The sequence below is a fragment of the Haemaphysalis longicornis genome, unplaced genomic scaffold (assembly GCF_048455015.1).
Source record: "Haemaphysalis longicornis isolate Haplotype H1 unplaced genomic scaffold, Haemaphysalis longicornis Haplotype H1 scaffold_1, whole genome shotgun sequence".
NCBI classification, from domain to species: domain Eukaryota; kingdom Metazoa; phylum Arthropoda; class Arachnida; order Ixodida; family Ixodidae; genus Haemaphysalis; species Haemaphysalis longicornis.
Genome location: NW_027526203.1, coordinates 243159708 through 243178307, shown reverse-complemented (window position 1 = coordinate 243178307; position 18600 = coordinate 243159708). Strand labels below are relative to the sequence as shown.

At 49.8% G+C, this 18600-nt stretch overlaps 1 protein-coding gene across 1 annotated transcript in view; it reads right to left on the bottom strand.

Annotated features, from left to right (window-relative positions):
* Positions 1 to 18396, bottom strand: part of LOC144143426 (nose resistant to fluoxetine protein 6-like) — a 79311-nt gene extending 60915 nt beyond the window's left edge. The window contains exon 1 of the mRNA XM_077675185.1: positions 16337 to 18396. Coding sequence (XP_077531311.1) covers positions 16337 to 17777 — 1441 coding nt within the window. The 5' untranslated portion in view covers positions 17778 to 18396. The remainder of the gene's footprint in view (positions 1 to 16336) is intronic.
* Positions 18397 to 18600: the final 204 nt, after the last annotated feature.

Genomic DNA, 18600 nt, shown 5'->3' with positions numbered 1-18600 from the left:
CGCGTCTGCGCGCGCATGCGCAGTAGTTACCCCGTGTGCTCCGTCGCGCTCAGCAGCAACAGCGGCAGGTGTATACGTGATAGCGGCGTGCTAGCGGCGTGACAGCTGCGTGACAACAGCGTGGTGGGGGGCGTGGAAAGGTCGCGCGCTTGTGTACGGAAGTGCGCGCATGCGCGTCTCTCCCCCATACTCCTCTCCCTCGACAGCGCGCGCAGTGTATATAAGCGGCGGAGCACGCGTTCGAACTTCAGTCAAGTGCGTCTTTGCTTGCCTTTCGTTTGGCTCCAGATGAAGTATAAGCGATGGAAGCAACAGTACCGTCAACAAGTAGTGCGACACAATGCAACAGCAGCGTCACTCTACTCGTTTAAATTAATCATTCCAAACCCTCCCCACATCCAAACGCTAACCACAAACTACCCAATTACGCAACTTTCACGCAATACAACCACCCCTATGCGACGCATTTACTCGAGTTCCCCCCGTGGGAAGATGCGGGCGGGCGGCTTTTTGTTGTTGTTCCCGTATGTATCTTTCTCGCGACAAGCATAAGTCGCCAGTCAAGACTTTCAGGGAGAGTCGGGCGAACATACTGCAAGACTGAAAAGGCTTGGCACGCGGCGGCCGCTTTTCTGATGGAGGCGAAAAGCAAAAACGCCCGTGTGTACGAGATTTCGGCGCACGATAAAGATCCCCAGATGGTCAAAATTAATCCGGAGCCCTCCACTACGGCGCGCCTCATCGCCTGCGTTGCGTCGGCGCGTTAAACCCCACAATCAATCAAAATCAAGGCTTGGCAACCCTAGTTCCGTGAACACAAACGCAAACTAACAAACACATGTACCACCTCAGTGCACATGTTATTTTTTATTTTGGTTTGCCCTTATTAAACAGTGGCGGCCGTGAATTCCGTGTGTTACGAGGTATGATGTGGTCCTATTGTTTTTTTTATGCACAAGTCGAGGCATTATTCCAGCCTTACGAGGAAACGCCCGGAAGAGTGTGGGATCCTATTATTCTGGATTCGTGTTTTGTTTCGACCTGATGCTTCTGGTACCTAGGGTTCATGCAAGATGGAGGCTTCCACACGTATCACCCGGACACATGCCCACAACATAGCGGGGTTATTTGAACATTCAAGACTCGTTAGAATTTATTGACTGACCGATGGGATCGGGCGTTACGCGTGTGCGCCTGTATACTATATCCTGATTTCCTCCGAAAACATGACACGTATCCATTCATGATAGCATCCGAAAGCTCCTCTAAGTAATTTGACCCGCCGTGGAGGCTCAGTGGCTAAGGCGTTGTGCTGCTGAGCACAAGAACGCGGGTTCGATTCCCGGCCGTGGGGCGTCCACTTTTCTGATGGAGGCGAAAAGCAAAACGCCCGTGTGTACGAGATTTCGGCGCACGTTAAAGGTCCCCAGGCGGTCGAAAGTAATCCGGAGCCCTCCACTACGGCGCGCCTCACCGCCTGCGTTGCGTCGGCGACTTAAACCCTCCAGTAAAATCAAAATCAAAATAGATAAGTAGTTTGTCAAAGTTGTTACTCAGAAAAATAAAACAAGAAAAATGTTTCGAGAATTGAGAAACTTAGCTACACTTTGTGACTGGCTGAATGACATCTCAGACGTGCGCCATGCCGCCATTTTTAATCGAACAACAGAAGCAGGGCGTGTTTTTATTATGGAAGCGGATAAAGCAACAGCCGGCTTCCCTGCCGTTGCAGTTTGAACGGAGGGTCGAGAAGCAACCAGAATGCCCGTGTAAAGGCTGTTAAAAAAATAATGCTCAGGTGCGCCAATCATAGGTGCGCCGGGCCGGACCTCCATGCGCATGAATGCTCGGTGCGGAGTAACGGCACGAGTCGCTCTCCCCACACGTATCCCGGTTACTCCATACTGCGGCTAAAAAAAAACTTGATCAGACTACTGCGCTGTGGAACTTTTTTGAGACAGTGCATGGCGGCCACAAGTCAAGCTTAAATGGACGAGGCCAATCTTCCTTCGTCGTACCTTCCACCACGTCGTTGGCATCACCGTCAGTGTTTACACAGCCAGAAACGTTGGTGCTCTCAGAGTCGGAAACCACGAGCCGCTATTACGTATGTGTCCGTTTCTTGCGAACGCGCTAAGTCCGCCCCAGCGGTCACGGCTCTACCCTGATATAAAAGGTTGTTTCACTGTTTAGAGAATAACGCTAAAATGTAGAGCGAAAATGCAAAAAACAACAACAAACAAACGAACTAGGCGTTAATTTCTGGATCCGTTCCTGATGACAGCGAAGCTGGCATATGTTACTCATTTTGAAATGTGGCATCATGATTCTACTGGTCCGTTCCGCCGGGTGACACCTCACTGTGCTTGAGGAGGCGAAGGATCATGATGCCGCCTCTGAAGAGAGACAGCGGCGTGTTCACATAGGCCACTCATCCCTCAATGCCTCTCCCAAGTTACCGAGGAGTGGGATGTCTCAAGCGAGGACCGTGACCGTGATCCTACCCGAAATTCTGCTCTTTCCGGCAGTGAGTACGAGGTCAGGATGATGATGATGACGATTAGGACGGGGATGCCGTAGCGTAGTGACGGGTCTTCATATGAAGGTACAACTTTTTTTTTTTTTGCTTGGAATGTGGTTATTAGATCGACTTATTCAACTAAGGACGTTTCAGATAACGATGATCGCGAGGTAAGGATGGAGCTGAAGCGGCAGCTACGTCCTGCCTCTGATCATGCCAGCACGAACGTGCGCGTTCCCGATCGCCCTTTTACACGAAACGGGTATAGGCCAACCCATATCCTCCTTCATCACTGCGTGGGCCGGCAAACATTCGGACAGAGGAGCATTCGAGAAGCCGTTACTTGTGCAAAGACTCCACGCTCCGCCCTCTGTCAGCGACCTACAGCAGGTAAAGAATGGAAGACCGAATGAGAGTGGGCGGCGCATGAAACGACATTGAGCCCTGCGCTGACTAACGCATCGTTCTGCCCTGACTTTGAAAGCCTCTTGATTTTAATTTTGCGTTGGCACCGCCTTCCCGCCGCGTCTCAATTACTCCATTGTCCGGAGAATGCGCATTCCGCCGGCGTGGATACAGCGTGAAAAAAAAAAAAAGTTAGCGAAGAGCTACTGGAATGAATCTGCACTTAAAAAAAAAGGTGGGGGAGGAGGGGAGGGGGGGGGGGGGAGGGACGGCCAGGAAAGATTCCACTCATAATTGACGCCCCCTTGAGGAGATTAACAACTTTTGCCCAGATGGCCGCGTCATTCCGCTAACCACAACTGTTATGAGTAGGTTGAGTTCGGAGTGAATTTTTTGTGTGTGTGCCGACATCGACGAACGCCACGAAAGACGCCGGCCAAGATCAACGGCATTGGCAGTTTTATTGTACTAGCCTGCTTAGTCCTGCCCACTAGAAGCATAATCGAACATATCGTCAACTCTTTTGCATTGTGTATGCAAATACCACCTGAGAGCTGCAGGGGTACACCTTTCAAACAAAAGTGGTAGGACATATATAATCTGTGTGTGTTGGGGAAGGGGGGGGGGGGGTGCGTGCGTGCTTAAAGGAACCCTGCAGCACGTTTTCAACTTTTTTTTTCTAAATCTGAAATCCTTTCAGAACGCAGTTAATCAACACGTCTAGCACTCAGAATAGGAGGTCATAAAGGACCTTAGCCAAAATTTACTGATCTACATTCATCAGACAACTTACAAAATTATTTGCTCGAAAGATTTTTCTCTCTTTCCCGGTCTTGGCGTTCTTCGGTGGCGCTAATTACGTCATTACGGCGATGTAGCTACTACTGGCCGGCTTTCCTTCAGTTGCAGCAATGAGCGCATTCGATAGACACTTCAAAAACAAAGCTAGAGAAGCAAATCAGAAACGGAAGTAGTGCCTTCTGCGACGAGCAAATCACGCTGTGCCGCTCCGTGCCGGCGATAACTATACCTTTCGCAGTGCTTCTAGACGCGAAGGAAAGAGTGAAAGCGGTTGTCAGAAGTGTTGCAGGGTCCCTTTAAATGTGTGTGTGTACAACAGACTTTGGAATGATAAAGAAGTGCTATAAACTGTGAAACGTCAGTGTATCTCAGGAGCCAGCTGTCCTGTTTGCATTTCTTCAAAGGCGCACAGCACTGACGCCTCGCGCCAATAGGAAGGAAGCATTATTTGGTTATTTTAGCAGCCTTGTTATTATGAACAGAAGCCACTTATCCGCTGTGCTGCTCGCTCGGGCTTCGATTTTCAGTGTTATAAGCCTGAATTCCTACTTCTTCATTCTCAGACGAGGTTTATTTTCAGGAATGCACGTAATTCATGGTATTTTAGGTCATTATTTTCGGATAGTACGGCGTTTTGTGCCTTGTAGATCGGCTTCGATGGAGAATCAAGTAAATCTCCGAACCACCGTGTTTACTTCCGCCAAACTCTTCCCGTGACCTGGGATTTTGACAAAGTGGAAATACACGCCCAGCGAACAGAAAGAAAGAGATCCTCGTATCGCGCAACGTGCCTGTTCATATTTCATTTTTGACTCGAATTGTGCAGGTGACGACATTCGCTAAGATGTTGCATTTGAATGCAGTGATTTCTCAAGCTGGAGCTTTGTGGAGCATCAGATCTATGGGAATTTCTTAGAGCAGATAAACGGCGTGTTTTATTCAATATGCAAGTGTGTGAAAGTGCAGAGAAGTCAATAGGCAAAGGAATGTGTGGTTAGGTAGGGTATACAACAATATTCGGCGATTATCCTGTACTGTGTCGGGGAGGGTGAATTGAAAATGGCATTAGTTCTTTTATAACTAACGGCGGCGCATGATTAATGTGTTGGTGTGTTGTGCGATAACCGATTCCGGAAATCAGGCGGCAGTCAACGTCGCGTTGCATGCGACGGAATTGAACAGGCACCGCTCTCCGTAAATGCTGGTTTATTTTCCTAAAAAAACGCATACCACGTCATATCGAGATTTGGATGGCATATAAAAGGCAGTAAGTGAATTAGAGCGCCGGGAATCGCTAAGGTGTTTATCATCGGCCCATTTGCCGAACAAACACCTTTTAATTAAAGCACTATCATGAAGATCAAACCAATCGAATCTTATTTTTTTCCTGCCCCGGATTCAGAAATAGCGCGAGGAGTAAAAATACCGAAACGCGGTCACCTTATTTCCAGCTTTTCTTTTTTTGCACAGAAGAGGAGCTCTTTTGCCGTGTCTTACGTCGGATATACGTAATCGGCGCTTTTTCCCGGTGTACTTCTGAGATATAACGGCTGTCTTTCATGAAACGAATTTCGTTGCACGAGTCAGGTCAGACTACCTCTTCGTGTCGAACCTACTCAAATCCCAGAAATGTGTATATTTGTTCCCCATTTTCAGCCAGCGTGGGATTTAACCAAGATTACCGTTTAAAGCGAGCCTCTCATGAGCCGAAAATCTAAAGAACTGGAAGTCAGTTTAGTTTGAAGTGGAGAGCGAGAGAGAACTCTTTAATGTGGGCTCGAGAGGTAAGCTCTGCTAGCGGCAGTGCTTGCTACGCCATATGGGGATGATTACAACGCAGTGAAGTGAGTGTGAGACTGGGAAAAAATTAAATAAAAGATGACACGCAATACAATGCAAAAAAAACTAAATAAAATTGACTAAAAACAATGCGCGCCAACCCACCTTGTGAAGGTGGTTGGAAAGCGAAGTTGTAAACGACACCCACAACGATTACCCATGCGACGTCACTTGAATTCAGACGCGTTGTTCTACAAAGAGTGTAACCAGAGACAAGTGAAATGCGCTTCACCACACCCTCTATTACTTCAAAGAGATATTCTTTGCCGAGGTTAAATCAATGCATGATCCATGAATTGTGGTTTGTTGAGTTGTATTGGTAAAGCACATGAGTCGAAATTCATTTTTTTTTATAAAATGAAAAGATGCTCAAACTCGGTGTTAGACGATCTCACTTCTCCGTCTCTTGCGCCGATATCGTCACCTCTGTCGGCGGCGGCAGAGACGAAGAAGTGAGATGCCAGGCGCTGGTGTGAGCTTCGTTTAATTTTTACTAACTCCTAGCGCATGCGCAAGGCACACAGACGGCCGCTACACGCGCCGTGGGTGGAGCGCACAGTGGCGCGAGAGGTTGCGTGACGCTATCGCGTGGCATTAAGCGAGAGCGCAGGGGATAAAACCCGCAAATGTGCTCGGTGAGCGCGCCGTCTGTCTCCCTCGTCTCTGCGGGGGCTCGTAGCTCAATCGGGAAGACAATGGGCTCTCGCTCCGTTTCTCTATTTGTTCCAGGTTCGATTCCTGGCGGTGCCAGTAACTTATTTTATTTGTTAACGGGAGTTTTCTGTTGACACCTATGGTTGCGAAAGAACCATTGGGGGTGGTGGTAAAAAGCTTTGCTTTAAAAGGAGAAAAAACGTACATGACGACGCAGTTGCATACAGATGTAGCCATGCGCACAATTCAAGAATTACAAAATTTTGACTTTGCACGCAGGTCATCGCTTCCGCTGTTGTCCGAATATGCCCGCGTGCAATATCGGTCTCTGCGGTGATCACTGCCTCGCAAGTCGGCAGCATCTTCCCGCTTCCAGAATTTCCGAATCAGTTCGGGCATGAGTCGGGCATGAGTCGAGGCTGCATGGCGTGCTGCACGAAGTGCGAGACCTGTGCCACGGTTTCCTCGGCGTGTAATGAGCGAGAGTGTGTTCCACGCCCGGGGCGAAGTGTTTGGCGGTCGAATGAGCTTTCCGTGCCGGACAGGCGTCGTTGTTGCCGGGTGTTGAAACGTTCGTCTCGCTCGCAATACATGCGCGGCCTAAGCGGTTGCCTTTCGGGCCGGCCGCCTCGCTGGCGGCTTAGCGGACGACGGCCGTATCTGTCCCAGATCCGGAAGGAGGTCCCTTCTCTCACGCACCGCAAGCGCTAAGCGTTCGAAACTAGTTTCACGTTTGTAGATCGAACAAATCATTCGTTTATCAAGAGCGCACGGGCTCCGGCGACGGGACCGAGGGTATTTTTAAGTCCGACGGAAGAGGTAAAAAAAACGTCAAGAAGCGAGAGAAGCGAGGGAAGGGATGGAAACGGGAGCGCATTAATTTTAACAACGACGCGCCGGCCTGGGTACCTGAGAAGCGAGTCAAAACTCTTTGATGCGGAAGAGGATCAAAACCGGATGGTCACTCGGCTGTCGTGTGAGCGTTTCGTTTGCGGATCGTTCGCCGCCGACACACGGAGAAGACGGCAACGAAAATGTACCAATTTCTGCACGCCGGCTTGGTTCTATTCCTCCTGGAGAAGGCGCAGTGCTATATATGCTTTAAAAACTGCATCCCAGGTTTGACGCACGGTGAAGAATAACTACACTGCGCGGCTTGTCTACGGCGATGACCAATGAGCCCGACAATTTCCTCTTGTTCCGGCAGAGAAGCGCACTTTTTTGCGCAAGTCTATGCCGTAGAGCGAGACAAATGTCTCGCTCCACAACATAGTTATGCGCAAAAAAGTGCGCTGGCGGCCGCTTTTCTGATAGAGGCGACAAGAGAAAACGCCCGTGTGTTCGAGATTTCGGCGCACGTTAAAGATCCCCAGCTGGAAAATTAATCCGAAGCCCTCTACTTACGGCGCGCCTCATCGTCTGCAGACGATGAGGCGCGCCGTAAGTAGAGGGCTTCTGATTGATTTTGGGGTTTAACGCGCTGGCGCTACACATGTGTAGCGCCAGCGCGTTAAACCCCAAAATCAACCAATCAAAATCAATCGGAAGGTGCATCAAACCACTTCGTGTTTCGAATTATAACGAGAAGCAGGTGCTTCGATTTTTTGCAAGGATGACAATGTTGCGCGTGTTTGAACAAATCTTTGCCTGCTTCAGCGGCACAATTTTCTTCGTCCCGTAGGATGTTCTTCATCATAAATCAATGGCCGTTTTACGCATGCGAATGGTGATTCGAACGAAGTGAATACTTTTTTGCCCAGCTCCGGAGCAGGAAAGAGGCCAAAGTTCCGAATCCGGAGTGGGCAGTCCTATATTGTCAAGCTTTTCTGGTGCTACTTAAGCATACCGCGCCTCAACCACCAATCGCTACTTCCAAGGGGTCGAATTTTGGGCACAACGATGACCGACGTATACGATGAGACTCATAACCTAGGTGTGAGTTCACGAAATGCAAAAGGCCGCGTTTGCATTGCGTAATATCCCGCCGGAGATGCCGCGTTTACTGTCAACTCACCCCGTGTATAGGGGTCTCGGCAGTGGCCTACTCTCTGCATTGTTTTCGCAATATTTGGCCGTTTTGGTGCCATGTCGGTAGACAGTCCGACGGGTGGGTTGGTGAATGTAGACAACTCATGACAGCGCTGTCTACAATCTTCACACGGCTTACATTCGTTGTCCTCACCAAATGTGATGTGTCGACCGTATAAGTGCGCGGCACTCGGGAGCAGCAGAAATAGAAATTACCCGCTGCCCTACAAGATAGCCAGGGACAGTGGTCGTTGTACTGGTGACGTCGCATGCGTTACTAAACAAAAGACATGAGGGCTCTCTGCATGACTTAATTTCTATTGCTGCTCCTTAAGCCCCAAAACTATGTGGCTGACGTGGTATTTCTTTACTTCCTTCAAGTCTTGGCCTATTATCTGAAGAATGAAGACATTTCATGCTCACCCAATTGTCGAACAGAGGTACTAAGCAGAACGTTAAAATTACTTCAGTATATGAAGCAGGGGCGCTCTTCTTTCGACCCGTTTAAATTAGGGTCGTTGATCTGTTCGTCGCTGGTCGTGAGCGAAATGTAAGGTGACAGGAATTTGTTCCATATCTTGGCAAATCCTCAAATTTCGTAAGACATTGAAGCAAAATATGACGACTTTTTTGCTTTTAACTAGTTATCACAAGATAAAAAAACAGTTAAACCAACAACGTAATGTAGCTTCCTTAGCACATGCAGCAGCGTTTGCAGATGCTTCAAAATGGAGAACCAAAGCATGTTTCGTATACCCTAACGAGGAGCCACTTCACCGCGCAGTGCTATGCACGGCCACGCGTCGGGTCGTCAAGCGCGAATAAGGTGGGAGCCTTGCATTTCAGCGATAGTAGGGTCAAAATCGGGCACCGCAGGGTTTTCTTTTTGTTTGTTCGAAGCCCATCAAAGTACCGCTCACGTAACACGTTGTCGTGAGCACACAGACGCAACGATCGCAGACACAACCCGTAGGTGCCAGCTCATTTAACGGCGAAAGTGTAGGTGCTCGGGCCATTGCAAGCCAGCTTCGCCCCCCGTTCCCATTTCTCATTGGCACGCGGGCGCAAAAATGCGAGTTTCGCCCAGAATTCTCGTCTCTCATTCCAAACGACGAGGGGCGCTCGGGCGGCGGCGGCGGCTGCAGCGTGCGGGTGCACATGAAACGTCACTGCCCCGGGCGACGCGCTGGGCGACGCAAGCTGATTCATGCGTGTTACCGCTGCGACCATTTCCTCTTTAATTCCCCCGACGGCGGCGTATACGTAAACGTTATCGCTGGTCCAGGCGACGCCGTGCACAGTTCAACCATTCAATCGACGAGACCGTAATCTGCCCCAGATCCGGCGTCTAATCTCGCTGATCCCCTGAGACACGTTTCCCTCTCTCCCTGACTCGCGCTCACTTTTACCCCCGCCACGCACTTTCTAATGACCGGCAAAGCCCCGCCGGCGCACTTAGGCCGGCGGAGGCCGTTTAATTGGCGGTTGCGCAACATGCGCGTGGCATGACCGTGTGCGCCTTGAACCCCGCTAGTTTGTCCGCCAGCTGTCCTCGCTGTACCTGCCTCGGTGCACATAAAGCAGGCCCACGGGCTGCCACCGTCGAGAAACAACGGCTTCCTGTTCTTAGTCTTCCGCTTTGTTTCTTTTTGCCCCTTTTTGCTACACTTTCGTGAGGCTGCACCTTGCGCTCACGGCCATGGCGGGCGCGTTTTTATAATGACGCGTCGACGCCGCTGAAAAAACCCGGAGAGCTCCATAAATTTGCTTCTTTCAAGGAACGTAGCCTACACCTTTGCGGTGGTGTTATCCTTTACGAAAAATACCCTAACTAACACGCTTGATTAGGAGTTTTTTATTATTGTCATTTACGTCGAAAATACGAGCCAAATACAATTACGCGCAATTTCTTACCGCTGTCTGGCTGCGCTGTAAAATCCAGGGGTATGAAGCGTATTTGGAATTCCAGCCAGTCGAAATTCGGGAGTGTACGCGTATACCGCATTTATCGGCGACAAATTTCGCGCGCTCTTGAAAACACCCTTGGATCCGCTTCACTATACACTGCACATAAGTATGGCCGATTTGGTATAAGAGCAGCTGAGTAGGCCAATGATGTAAATCAAATCCGTTTGCTGCGCGAATGGTTGATGGCATCAGACAGAGTAAGCTTGACGATTTGTATCGCCGCACAGATCAAACACTAGATTAAAAAATACATCTAGCCTTGTCGTTGATCGATTTTGCTTACCTGGACGCCACGATTGGTCATTCTGGGGATTGTGGCAGAGCAGACCAATGGAATTTCTCGAAGTGAACATGCACCAAATGCACGAAACGTTCACGAAAACGCCCTTCATTGCTTACACGTAACTTTTATGTAACAACAACAATTAATTACAAAGGCCTAAAGGGTCAGAAGCGTTCTCCTGGAGGTAATGTGGCGTCGATTAAAGAAAGAAAGACTTGTGTTATTCAGGTGTACACGTGAAAAACGAATTTCCTCTATTAACGACGGCAATTGCTGCGTATGATGTATGCAAAAATTAAGTTTCCTGCTCTGAATTGAAAGCGAAATCCTAAACTGCTGATCGTAGAAATTGTAGACATTCTGGATAAATTCATTGTGTACCGGCGAGAGTATTACTTGTAATTGACCGTTTACACCACCTCAAATTTGCATTTCTTCTTGCGCCTGATATCCACAAAGCATCTAGCCTCTGAAATTACTTGGAATAAGTGCCATCGTGTAATGCAAAATAATTCCACCGTACCATGTACGTATCAGCCTACGTTTTCCCATTAAATTGAGATAGGACATCTTCCACACTGATTTATTACTCCACTCTGATATATTCTGATACCTGAGGGCGCTGTTACGGACCCACTTCATTCGAGTGCCGTAGTCTAACTTGTATCGCATTCTATTCGAGTTTCTTTGGTTTGACAGTGGGTGAAACTAACATCTGGAATAAAAGTTTAAAATTTGCCGCAAGTGGCGGCGCTCGCAATGACGAGGACCGCCATTCAGTGCTTTATAAGTGATAATCTGTACTCAGCTAGAGGATCACCCCCACGCCCGCAACTCTTTTTTCCCGTGATGAGCGTTATCCTTAGGTAGAGGAAATCACAGTAACGGCTTCAAATATGAAGTTGTACACAATAATCCAGAGCGCACTATGTTAAATATTGTTGGTTAAACGACTAAAAATTTGCAGGAACACCGTTGACGAATTTTCTCACTTGAGACAAGACGTAACAACTTTTAGAGCTGAAATTTTACGTGTAGTAACGGACCTGACTTGCATTTTAATGCAATTTTGACTCCACATTTCTTTGAAAAATGTATTTTCTGCTGAATACCCCTTGGTCCAGCTATACGGAAGGGCCTCGTGAGGGCTTCACATAATTAGTATAGATTGAAACCGTTCAATTCTGACTCGTAATTGGCCAGCTTTGCCGGATACGCCTGACACAAACCATGCACGTTCTTCACGCGAAGCTTCTATTGATTTACTCGTTTCGTGGAAGCTCGTGATGGTGTTCCAAAAAACGGAGCGCCTTAAAAAAAGCATAAAAAAACGCTTCCCGTGGTCGGAATCGAAACTGAGTCCCTTGCGTTACGAAGCCAAAGTCGGATTGCGCCATTCGGACGCAGTATTCCGATGCAAAGCGTGGGAGGTGATCCTTGCGCCACGTCGTTGCCACGGACGCCGCCGTTGCTAGGCCGCAGTGCACGCCGGGAGATGAGCGGCTAATTTGAAATGGGAGCACTTCAGGCTCATGTCCCTGTTTACCGCAGCGGCGTTGGCACGTACGCTGCCGTTGGTAAGCCGCGCTGCATGCCGGAAGATGAGCGGCTGATTCGAAAGTTGCCGAGAACTATAGCCTGACAGCAGACGTGGCAGCGGAAGTGAATCTGTATATGATGAGGTGATAATGGGATTCTTTATGTGATGAGGGGTGATTCCTTATCTGGTGTGTATGTGTTGTATTGTGTTCATTATTATCGGGTCAAGCTCAGCCAGTGGGTTGGGTTGGGGTGGGTTGGGTTGGGTTGGGATTGATAGGGTATGGGTTTGGGTTTGGGTAAAGGTTGGTTTGGGGTTTTGGTCTTTGGTTTGGTTTATACTGACTGGTGAGAAGCTACGCGCGTACCCTTGTTCTTTTTTGGGGAGGAGTTGGTTTGGTTTTTCCTAACTTCTTCCTCGAAAGGTTAAATGCCCAATTTAAGGGTTCATTATACCTGCAAAACGTTTGTCAAAATAATGCGCATCTTCGGTTGGTTTTCAATTCATAGACGAAAGACAACTAAAAGTCGGAACGAGATAGAAATATTCTCAGAAAATTTTGAACTTGTCTTAACACTTCAGAACAACTATCAATAGCAGTTGAGGAACGCTTGTCTTAGGCCAGTGGACAAACCAACAAAAACAAAACAAAATACCAGAAACAGAAGTAAAAAAAAGAGCTTAAGCAATGATTTGCGGTGCGATGGTGACAATAAGAAAAAAATATTACCAAACGGCAGGGAATTTGAAAGCTCTGCAGCATGACAAGCGACCGTAACCCGAACAGACACACGGTGCGTTCTGTTGTCTGTTACCGTTTCGCTCCCTCGTCTTATCGTGCGGCGCTCTCGAATTCCTTGCACGTATGTTCCAACTTGCCCAAACGACCATCTACCAAAAGTTAACAAACTTTGACAATTGACTAGCCACTATGGCAGCAGAATTACCGGTAAAAGGATGGGGCAGACGGGGTTACGAAATATAGAAGGCGATCTGGGCAAGGTGCCGAGAGCTGCCCTTAAATCTCCCGAATGACAACTTCAGAAAAATACACTCTTAACGACACTTGCGTTACGCTTCACCACAGCGCACCAGAATGGCCGGTAACTGTGCTCCAATGAGTAAATAGTAGACAAATGCTAAGGTGAATCACATGATTAGACCCGGAAAGCGTTGTTGGCAAATTACAGCGTATACTGCTAACATGGAATTATGCATTTTTTGATATCATGACGGAGGTCTCATTTTTGAGCGGAATCGTATGTTTGTCTGCCGGTTCTCGTCATTCGTACAGTTTGTTCCACTGGACCTCGCGATTCACCATTCAGGTGCGTTGTAGCGAAGCAGGTATACGACATTTTTTTCTAGTGTACAAGGAAGATAAAATAGCATGGGGGGGTCAGCGGAGCTTCATGCCCCTACTTAGCAAAGGGATATTTAATGCTCTAGCTGCACAGTTCGCAGAAAAGATGACAAATGACGAACGGCGTAAGCTATAGTGAGGGAAATTTTCCCCAGAAGCTTTGAACGGTGGCCGGTATTACATTTGTAGTCAATGCTAGGGGGCGGTCATTTGTCAAAACGCGCGAGAGGTGCCGCGAAGGAGCTCGACTATGCCCTTCTTAATGCGTGCACGTGACGCAATACCTTACAAGGCAGTGAGAGCATTCTTGCTTCGAACTTCTCTCCCTTTTTGTAGAATCCCTTGAAAGCGTGACCTTGCAGTCTTTCTTTATTTTTTACCGAAGAACCGCTTCAGTAGTTCCGGATGCTTTTTGCCTCTTAGCATCCGCCAGGATTCTTCGAAATCGTGAATCAGAGCTTCTTAGTGGCTCGTTAAAAGTTAATCAGTTTTATCCGCCTGCCTTTTTTTTTTTTACCACCTTCGTCCTCTCGGCGTGCCCGGTCGCCGGCGAACGCCGGTCACGTAAAGTTACACACAGATGATCGCGCTTCTCGAGGGCAGCTAGCCAGCCATCTTGAAAGTCCGGCCATGCGCCGGTCGTGATACAGCGTTCGCTAACGGCGGGCCACGTGCGCAGAGGTCGACGCAGGTTTCGAGACAGCTGGCTGGCCGCCCTCGTGTGCACTGCAGAGAGGTGCAGCCGGCCAGAGACTGGCGTTATTAGAAGCGACCGGTGAGCCCGCGCCGAGCGCCTGACTGCCCTTCCGCTGGCATGGCCGCACAAGGCCGCCATTTCTCCTGGCTGACGGCCAGCACCGAGGAGAAGGATGAATAAAACACGAGCCGGCGTCTGAATTAATTCACGTATCCACTCGTCTGTTGTTGTTCACTTTGTATTTTGTTGGTGTTGTTGTCTTGTATCGACTGCGGTGTCTCGCACGTTCCGGTCATGTTTCATGCATCGTTTTGGTACAATGAGTTTGCGAACACGGTTGAACGCAAAAATTAGAAACGCCTGTGGGTCTGCTCCACCACACCGCACCCGAATGGCCAATCATTGCGATTAAAGGAGCAAGGTAGGCCGACGACAAGGTCCAGCCAACGATTTCACTCTAAGTGGATGGTATGCGCTGGGATATTACGCGAAAGAAGCACGGACGGAATGGTCTTATTCGAAACAAAGCTAAAGCGTAGGTTGAGTGGACAATTAGGTTACACAGGGTGTCACTCCCCAGATGAGGCAATGTGTTGAGAGGCGGGGCAGGCAAAAAGAGAAAGGAAACGATTGAATAAAAAAGAACTGGTTAAGAACACAGAGTCGGAAATGCCGACGAAAAATAAATAAGAGGGCTTGATTAATTGCGAAACTTTTGTAGAGATTGACGTAGTGTTGCAATAGGAGGATATACTGGTCCTGCATCTATAAAATGCTGACGCAGTATGCCTGCTTCGAAGATAATAAGCAGCTGCTTCTAGATGCAGATGTCTGCCCATGTACGTCGATAACAAGCCGCGGGAAGACGAAGCACTGTCCTTGAAGGCTGGCTTCGCTGACTAGCCGGCAGTAACGTGACCAATCATCCCTCCGCCCTGTACCTGCTCTCGTTGGCAACGCACCCGAAGATTGGAACGCAGAACAAGAGTTCAGATGCAAGAAGGGGCTGGTGAGGGGATTTAACTGGAATCCAGCAGCAGCACAGAAGTCCTTCAAAAGGGACGCTTTCCGGCCGCGCACATTCTTTGCACTGCATTTCTTCACGTACCGCGAAACGGCAAACGATTCGCTGCAGCAGGTCTTGAGGAAGCTAAAAGTCAGTCTCGATGGCTTTCTTTTTTTTTTTTTTTCAGCTTGGCAGAGATGTGCAAACTTGCTGTTGTGGGGCTACCCAAAAGAAAAGAAAGCATGTGCGGAATAAACGGGCCTGCGCCATTTAGGTGTAAGGTGTCGCTCGGAACATACTGTGGCACTTGAGAGGCGGATTTACTCATTACGGTACTTGTAAATACTTCCTTGCTCTTGGAAACGAGTAGTGATTGCGGCGGTATTTCATAAATCTCGACGAAGGGGCTACTTAAAACCGCTCCTCGGTGAAGCAAACATTGAACAAAAGAGGAAGGCTGAGGAGGCCACTCAGCATTCCACTTTGTCAGTGGCTACTTATTTTGCCATTAAAAATTCGAAGAAAAAACAAGCAAAGCAAAATAAAAAAAAACTACTTGGGTTGTTTTTAGGTGTGGACGAACTAGAAAAAGGAAGCTTTGCCCCGGTTTGGTCAGAGAAACAGGGGCACTGCTTCTTGGTGTTTGCAGTCGTAGCCGAAACGTTCCATGAAAGGTAGAATGCTGAGAAGCCGCGAGCTCCAGAGATGCGTTTGGAAAACATTCAGCGCAAACGTCAAGTTGCTTGCTGAAAGGTCGCGTGTTTAACTTAGTATCACAAAGTAATAATAGCCGTGGCAGGTACCACAACAGTCAGTAATTACTAGCTTAAATAAATTATTCCGGCTAGGTAAAGCTCAAAAATACGTGTTTCGAGGCTGGTGAAAGCGAATTTGCCGGTAATAAAAATTACTTCGCGATTTCCATTTCTCTGATATCCGAACATAACACCGAGGAAAACAACAAATGGCGAAATATATGACCTCTTGCCTCAATCACTGCTCAGTTCTAGTAAATTTCTTCATGAAATTTCAGGGATGCTTGTCCGGTAGCAAGGGCGCACAACATTTCGATGCTTGTTCGGGGTAAACACGCAAACCCGCTGTTGTTAAAACAGGTGCGTACAGCTAGGACCTTTCACGAAGAGAGCGCCCACAAGACGGAAAGCGCACTGCGCTGGGTTGTTAGTCGCACTCGGCTGGAAACGCCGAAAAAAAAAAAAGTGGTACTTACACCTGAGCGCCCAAGGGTCCTGGCGGCGAAATCCCTGGTACACTTTCCACAAGTGGTTGACGCAGTCGGCGGAAACGTTTGTGTCGGCCAGAAAACGCGTTGTTAAAGGCAGGATCTGGGTCATGAACTGGTTAACAACGGCGTTCAAATCGGGCTCGTAATCCCTGATCGTTGTGGTCTCTGGAGGGCTCTCTGTCGTCGTGTGCTGACCATCAGCAGCCTCCGAGTCTTCCATTTCCCGTGCACCACTTGCCACTGAGCCTTCCGTTCCATCCTGCGCAGTTTCGCTTGAATCAGGGGACGACGTTGTTGATGACTCGGAATTTGCTGCATCAGATTCGGTGGTGGTATCAGTTGTCGTAGAGTCGTCGTCAGACGATGTTGTGGACGACTCTGTCGTCGACGTGGTCGTTGATTCAGTTGTCGTGCCTTCAGTGGTAGTCGATTCTGTCGTAGTAGATTCTGTGGTCGTCGATTCTGCTGTTGTTGACTCCGTGGTGGTTGATTCTGTAGTAGTAGACTCGGTGGTAGTGGAGTCTGTCGTTGAGGACTCCGTCGTTGTAGTGGACGATGTGGTGGACTCGACAGCTGTCACCGAAAGAGATGAAGCCGCACCCACGTACGCGGATATTTGGTTGTCCCCGGTGAAATCAGGCTCAATTTCAGATTTTACAGTTGCATCGGAGCCATCCTTATCAGCCGTGGTAACGTCGGGGTTTTCGGTTGTACCTTTCGCCGACGTTGTCGATTCGGCAGCAACCGTCGTGCTCTCGTTCGCATTACCACCTTTCGTGGAACTACCTGCCACGGTTGGCGCGCCAGGAGACACTGTCGTGGTAGTAACTGTGGTTGTTGAAGCTTCGGTAGTGGTTGTCGTTGATGAGGCGCGGGGAGTTGTGGTAGCTGCCTGAGTGGTCGACACGGGCGTTGTAATACTGACTTTTGTATAATTAGTGGTTGCCGTCGAGTTCGCTCCAGCAGCACTTTCGGTGACAGCATTCTCTCCTCCAGCAGCGATTGCGTTCGTGGTGCTCGCAGAGGTCGGCGAGGAGACCGTTGTCGTCTCGGCGGTTTCTGTGGGGCTCGTTTCCGCATCGTCGAAATCGTCGGTGGAGTCGTAGTCGTCGTCCTCGTCAGTGTCATCAGTCGGCACCGAGGGGTCACTCGCCACTCTCGAGTCGGAGTCGGGCAGGTCGGCGTCGTCGTAATCCTCGAGCTCCACGCCGCTGGTGACGGGCCGGTCCTGGACGTCGTTCTTGCCGTCGTCGGGCGGGTTCAGCCGCAGCTTGGCGGGGGCGCCGGTCCGGGGCGTGGTGATGCGCACGCTGTCAAACTGCGCGGGGGCCTGTTCGGGGCTCGTGGCCCCGTCGGCCGGGCCCCGGGCGGCGGCGACGCAGAGGAGTACGACGAGGAGCAGCATGCCGACTGACGGCCATCCCATGACGGAAGAGCGTGCACTACGCGACGGAGCCTGCTCAGCGTTTGCAATCGACGCCGGTCTGCATCGGTTTTCGTGGCGCGCCGCTGGTAGGTTGCTCCGACAAGGCTGTCCGCCGTTACCCCTGCGGGGAGAGTCGGCCTAAATTCCGTAAGGCCGCTTTCTCCCTTCTCCTCTCTTGCTGCTCGATTTCGCACCGGATGACTGAGATGTGCGCCACGATTAAGAAAAAAAGCGGGAACGACTTTCTCTCGTCGTCGCCCGCGCGCCGAGACACCTCGCTTCCCTCGGCTGGCGCAAAAAGAGGGTGGGGGGCGAGGAACATGTCGTTGAACGCGCCGAGTCAAGCGCTGCTACTCGTCTCGCAAGGGCATGACGGGTGATTTGAGACGCGGGTCAACGAGCCGTCTCACGCTTCCGAGAATGCCGGGAGCGCGACACGCGGCTTTTGCCGTGCGCCGTGTAGTTTCGGGTCGCCCGGGTCTCTTGTAGCGGGAAAGCGCGCCTCTTTCGCGGTCGCCCCGCGCACGCGGAACGGACTCGTGACAGCGCGCAGACACCGACGGGCGACGCGTGCCGCTTCGTGAGCTTCTTCTGCGCCGGCTGGTTCGCCCCAGTCATGTGTTGCCGAGAAACCACCTGCTTTTCTTTCTGCCCCCGCAAGGACCCTGGTTGCGTATGTAGGCGGCACAGTTTCAAGAAAATGTCGAGCAGTCTGCGGCTCCCACGTGGACAGACACTGTGTCAACAGCCGGCCAGATAACGCCCAAGAAGCGGCTCCTGGGGGCAGCGCCAGCGAGAGGACGAAGACAGGTGCCAGACAGCC